This window comes from Arachis stenosperma, chromosome 1 (assembly GCF_014773155.1).
Source record: "Arachis stenosperma cultivar V10309 chromosome 1, arast.V10309.gnm1.PFL2, whole genome shotgun sequence".
Classification (NCBI taxonomy): domain Eukaryota; kingdom Viridiplantae; phylum Streptophyta; class Magnoliopsida; order Fabales; family Fabaceae; genus Arachis; species Arachis stenosperma.
The window spans coordinates 605663-612232 of NC_080377.1; the positions used below are offsets into that span (position 1 = coordinate 605663).

The window sequence follows — 6570 nt, forward strand, 5'->3', positions numbered from 1 at the left end:
TAATTAAACAAGTGACGACTGTGAAACTACATGTATTTTTTACAGTAATTAATAAAAAGAAGCCAATCCACAAAAGGTGCTTCTTCACGGCTACAGTTTCATAGACAACAAATACAACACAGAAAACTAAATTACCAAAAATATTTGCAAAAAGATAAAAACGTGAACGAAAACAAAAATAAAAAATAGAAATTCATATGATAATTATATATGATTATGTGTATTCAACAAAAATGACCAAACCTTATCAGATGCTTGTATATGTTATCTTCCATTTTATTACCAGGGCAAAAGTCAAGGGTTGGTCAATTTTGACAAAGGGACACAAATTTAACATAATTACCAAATGAGTTTCCATCATTTACGATTAATTTCGTTCGCATTTCAATCTTTTGTGAATGTTTTTGATAGTTTAGTGAAGAAAAATTAAAATAGGTGTTTAATAATGGTATTGTATGTAAAGTGGAGACAAATATTGGGTACAGAAAGTGAAAGATCAAAGATCCCGGAGCTGCCTGAGATTGATAGGAGAAATGTATCTGGTGTCTCCATCAAGAAGCTGCTTGGCGAGGATTAAGTTTGCAGCCTCGCTTGGATGGTAGGGATCCCAGAAGACATGCTTGTACCTATCGGTGCACATACTTGAAGTGGGTCCACATGGGATTATCCCTGCAAACTGGCCCCCGTTTCCGCAACATGCTCTACTTGCTGTTGTGAATCCTGAAAAAATAAATGTATGCAGCTACCATTTTTATTAAAATCTGATTTGTATTTAATTAATAAAAGAATTTCATATTATTAGATGTAATTTTATATTATTAAAAATACTAATAATAATTTATGATACATAGACACTGAAATGTACGATACGAGACATGACATAAAAAATATCGACACGCAAATTTTAAAATCTTATATGATACGAGGATACGCATACATATACAATATGGGAAAGTATAAGAAGTTAATGGAATATTTGTACAATATATATAATGGAGGTTTAGAGAGTATTAGAGATATAACTATTAGTATTACATTTTTCTATCAGTAAAAACTTCTCGAATGAGTGATATCATGATATGATATCAGAGTTTTAGATTCGAAAGGTGTTTAAACTTTTGGGGTGAGTGGTTTTATGATAAATCATAATGATATTTTGATATTTTATTGATATTAAAATATAAATTAAAATTTTTAATTATTTTTAATGTCTTATATTAATTATATCAAGTATTTAAAATATTTTTTGTTTTAATAAATAATAATATATATTATATCTAAATTTATTTAAAAAATATATATTAAGAATAAAACTGGACAGATATTTAGGTGTATTCAGAATAAAATGTGTCCAACACGCAGATAAGACAATTTAGTAAAGTGTCGCGTTTCATAGATAATAACTAATTGATTACTGTATAAAAGCTGTAGTGACCAAAAAAGAAAAAAAAATCATAAAAACTACTTACTGCTAGCACTCTTTGAAAAAAATATTCTCTGTTGTGACTTGTTAATTGTGTGGAGAGTGGAGACAGAGTAAGACTAAAAAGAGCAAGGGATAATTATTTACCATATTTGTCATAATTTTTTATGAGTTCCATGACTAACTCATAGACATTTGCAAGGACAAAGGTGGCTCCGGGGAGGTTATCGTTGAGCTCAGCGAGCAAATCCTTCAATCGGGCATTGTACTGAAGCGCAAGCTTGTTTGCCAAATCCACGCACTCATCTTCATTCAGCTGATTTATCGTTTTCTGGTATGGAATACACCCTATTGGACCAACGTTCCCAATCACAAACTTCCGAGCATCCAATTCGTAAAGTCTCTGCAGATCAAACACACAAAGTTTGTGAAGATAATTAAAGTATTTGCGTTTCATGAACTTCATCGCATTTTCTTTAATATTGTTTACTTTAACAGCTCCGGTTAAGCTACACAATACTGTTTAATATTGTTTTCTTTAAGAGGAATTATAGGGCTAGTAAATTTTATGATTTGTAACAATCAATTAGTTATTAATAATATTTTTAATGCTGTGAGATTTTATTTAATAGTGGAGAATTATTCATTTTTTATTTGCGGAACAGATTTTAATAAAAGTGTTAATTCCTAGACTTTCTCTTTTTTAATATTGTTTTCTTTATTGATAAGGGACAAAAATCCAAATTAGTGCAATTTGTCAATTTCATGGATTAAAGTGGAGCTTAACTCATGATAAGTCACATGTAAAATATTTTTTGAAAAATGCTAGATGTCATCTGAATTTATTATTTTTGGCTATCAATATATTATTAATATTTAAAAGTATAAAATAAAATATTTTATTAAATTACTAAACCGGACTAAAAAAATTAAGTTAATAACTAAATAATAACAAAAAAACAATAAATTTTGATGATTTTTAATATTTATCATATATTTTTTTTATAAAGTATATCTTTCTGATGGCAATAGTGAGGTCTCGGAAAAATTTGGGGTTAGTAGGGTAAAACTGAAAAAAATTGACTGAAAATTAATTGCAAAAAAATTAATGTTAGGAATAAAATTAAGTCTAATTAAATATTATGAGTAATTTTGCAGAATTTCAAAAATGTTAAGGATAAAAGAAAGTAAACTTTCACCTTATTTTTAATAAATACTTCTTTGAAGACTGAAGGTATAATATATTACTTAGAGTATCTAAACTGTTGATTAGAAACTAATTACATCTTGATGATATACATGGTTAAGATTAGTCAATTGCTAGCTACATTCATCATTCTTGTACATTTATACTTCACTTATATTTTACTACTTTTGATCATTTAGTAAATTTAATTTTTATTTTATGCTTCTCAATTTTCGTTTAGTATACCTTATTTATATTTCACTTTATATCTTCTAAACATGGTTATAAGAACTAGATCCAACTAGTTGATTCAATCAGTTTAACCAAAATTCAATCTCTAAATTGGTCTAATTTATGATAAAAATTGATTGTCAATAATTCGATTAAAAAAGATTTAATTATTCTATTAGTTTTTATAATTTTACAAAATTTTTAATTAGGTCTTTATATTTTTTTTTTAATTTGGTCTCTGTACTGATTTTTTTTTTTTAATTAAATCCCTCTTAACAGTAACTAGTTTAATTGTATAGGGACCTAACTAAAAAAAATAGTACAGAGATTCAAATAAAAAAAATATATATAAGGACCCAATAAAAAAAATTGGTACAATGACTCAATTAGAAGAAAAAAATTATAAGTACCTATTTAAAAATTTTGAAGAACTATAAAGTTCAACAAAATAATTATATAATTAAAAAACAGAATAAATATTAAAAAAATCGATAATCTGGTCAAACCAATCCTTTTTTTTTTTTTGGGGGGGGGGGTCTTGAACCAATCCTATTGATAAAGTTGCTTACAGTAAGTTGGGCCCTGAAATGAGTAATCATGTCATCTATGAAACCATCTGGGCTTTGAGAAATTCTGGCCCCAATAGAGAGAACTGGGAGAAGATAATTGTTGAGGAAATCGTTGGCTCCAATAGTAATGGAGAAAATTGATTTCTTCATTATGTACTCTTTGGCTTTTGATTCACCTAGCAATTTATCAATCTCCTTTCTTGTTATGCTGAAGTAATCTACTTGAATATCAAGCCCTATCCTATTCACCTGCAAAAAGTTATGCACATGGCATAAAACATATAACAATCATTTTTCTTTCTACATAGAATGAATAGAACTATTAAGAAATTATTTAAGGGAGTTTCCAATACTGACAAATATTCTTCCAGTTGCATTAAGAATTCCTCCTCCTCCTGAAGCATAATTCACTCCGTAAAGTATAGCTTTCCCAGTTGCATTTGGGGCCAAAAATGGGACAGCATAATTTGGTTGTCCCAATTCCTCTCCTGAAAATAGTTTTTATTTTATTGTTTTATTTTTCTTTTCTTAAAAGCAAGGCACCATATTTAGGGGGAAAATAGGTTATATGATGATAACAAATGTGCTTAAAAAGAAGGGAAAATAATACATTTATCACTCTTTTATACACCAAGAGTAGGGTTTATAATATAAAAAAAGTTAAGTAATGTTGACTCAAATATAGGACAAATGCAAAAAAGTTTAATTAGTTATTTAAAAATTTCTCATATTTAAATACTATTATTTTAAAAAACATTAAAAGTATGCCAAAGCTATTTTTATAATAACAAAATATCGTATGGGTTTCTTTATTTTAGGAGAGTTTTTGAGTATTATTCAAAGAAAAAATATTATGTACACATTAAAATTTAGTCATCAAATTATTTATGTATAAATATATGTATTATTTAATTTAATTTTAATATATATTTTATATTTTAATATATATTTTGGTAGAAACTCAGATGTAGTCGATTTTACGTGAAGTTGATAGGTGAGAGCTGTTAGATGGTTTGACTGATTTGACTAAATTTTCATCTTAGGGCTCTAAACTATCAACTTCACGTGAAGTCCACTGTACCTAAATTTCGTAATCGGCCAAACACAGAGAAAATGCATGGGACAAATAATTCTTACCTACAATGTCACCGATGGTTCTACCATTGGTATAACGGCCAGTGGGGTTCCCCCCAGAGGCCTTGAAATCAATTCCATTAGGAGGAATATTTGCTTTAGAAAGAGTTGAAAGATAGTTGTTATTTCCAGCATCCACCAAGGAGTCTCCAAATATAAAAGAAGCTCCTAACCCATCCTTCTTCTGAGCAGCAACATTATTCACAACCAAAATTAAAAGGGCCAGGATTTCAAAACGCTTATTGAAGGCCATGGCTTTGATGCTCCAAGTAGACACTTAACCAAATTTGAAGCACAATAGAAGCATTTGAAGCAGCTCATCATTATATGGAACAACTTTTTAACCCCATTAGAGAAACTTGTAACCTTGCCTCAATGAAGAAGTTTGATTTGGTTTGACCCCATCTTTAGCTCACTTATTTTTTCAAGTGGGTTGGCCATCAGAAATTCAGAATAGGCGCTAGGTATTGGAGATTTTGCTTTTATAATAAGTTAATCCTGCAAATAAGTCACATGGTGTCTTATTTTATTAATGATGACTTAGGTGAAGAAAGTTCTAGGGGACTTAGGTGCCAGTTGGTGATCGTAATTAAAAGATGTATGTTGAAAGCGGTTATTTCCCATCAAATTCCTAATGTTGGATACAATAAGTGTATGACTCCTTTAGCTTGAGTAAGTAGCAGTCCATCTACATTCAACAACTCGGATAAACACAGGTTATATTTTTTTCTCTTATCTCCCCTCTCATTGGTAACGTTCTGACTTAGGGGTGGCAATAGGTAAGGTTTGAAGCCAATTCTAACCCTATTCGCGAATTGAGAATATTTCAACCCTAATTTTACTCGTTCTCAACTCGCGGGTACCCGATTCTATCTGCGGATTATAAAAAAAATGTAAAATTATTATATAATTTCATGATAATTTAAAATAAAATTGAATTTTATATAAAAAAAATATTAAATTATCAATTAATAATTTTTTTTAGTGGCTAAAGATCTTTTACATTTAGCAAGAGATTTTTGGTTCAACATTCACTTAAAACATATCTTTATATAAATATATAACATATACGTATATAGGGTGCGGGTTGGTCGGGTAGGGTTGAGACTCAACCCACACCCTACCCGACCCGCATGAGAACCCAACCCGTACCCTACCTTACCCGCAAATAGGATACATGTTGTCACCCCTATTCTATTGTGATTTAACATTTTATTTCCTTAAAACAGTCCTAAAAAGCACAAAAACAATTATTTTAAGTTTCTTTTGTTATTTTGTTTTTGAGAAAATAATGACATAAAGTGAAAAATAACTGATAACATAATGTGAAAAATAACGTGAGATAGCATATGTAAATAACTGATCTTTTTAAACTATTATTCCTTTCTCTAATCTTAATTTCATTCTCAAACCCATCTCATTTCTAGTCCTTAGTCAATTCTATTTTATATCCTTTCTAATCCTAACTCATAAGCCCTTATCTTGCACAATTCATCACCAACCGTCCCACCACCGCTTTGCATGGCTTAGTGGTGTTATTTGTTTTGTGCGTGTTTTCCGTGGTGAAAAAGCAAATGCATCAAAACCTGATTTTTAACACATGAGGACTACCTAACATATATAAATTCCATAGAGATCTTATCTTTTAATAAATACAGGGATTGTAATATATATTTCTCTCATCATTCCTAGCTACTCTCACATGTAGGAATGATTGTCTCTTAGTTCAACTATCGATAGTTATTCTATACTTATAAACTTAATAAAAATTTATAATTTTTTATAGATATAAAATTTGTAATAAATTTTTTTATCTGATAATATTGTTAAGGAACAAGAAAATGACATAGAAGAGAATTAGAAAAGAAAACAATCTTGGTGTTAGAAATGTGCTTATATATACACGAATTTTCTCCTATTTGGCTTTTTTTTTTTTTTTTTGTTAAGATGTATATAAACGAGAATGAAGAAGAAGCTAAGGCAAATGAAAAAAACATTTATGTTATAAAATAGATGTTCTTAATGCT

At 29.1% G+C, this 6570-nt stretch overlaps 1 protein-coding gene across 1 annotated transcript; it reads right to left on the reverse strand.

The window, feature by feature from the left end:
* Nucleotides 1-4845, reverse strand: LOC130973471 (GDSL esterase/lipase At2g23540). The gene is made up of 5 exons (XM_057898020.1): nucleotides 4547-4845; nucleotides 3767-3897; nucleotides 3410-3658; nucleotides 1571-1826; nucleotides 1-720 (listed from the first exon to the last, which is right to left on the reverse strand). Exons 1-5 carry the CDS (start codon nucleotides 4794-4796, stop codon nucleotides 497-499), a joined length of 1110 nt encoding a protein of 369 aa, XP_057754003.1. The 5' UTR covers nucleotides 4797-4845; the 3' UTR covers nucleotides 1-496.
* Between the last annotated feature and the right edge of the window lie 1725 nt (nucleotides 4846-6570).

Coding starts and splice junctions, on each gene's coding strand:
- LOC130973471 (XM_057898020.1), bottom strand. CDS start 4,796: ATGGCCTTCAATAAGCGTTTTGAAATCCTGGCCCTTTTAATTTTGGTT. Junction 3,898..4,546: donor AACCATCGGTGACATTGTAG/GTAAGAATTATT, acceptor AACTATTTTCAG/GAGAGGAATTGGGACAACCA. Junction 721..1,570: donor AAAAAATTATGACAAATATG/GTAAATAATTAT, acceptor TTATTTTTTCAG/GATTCACAACAGCAAGTAGA.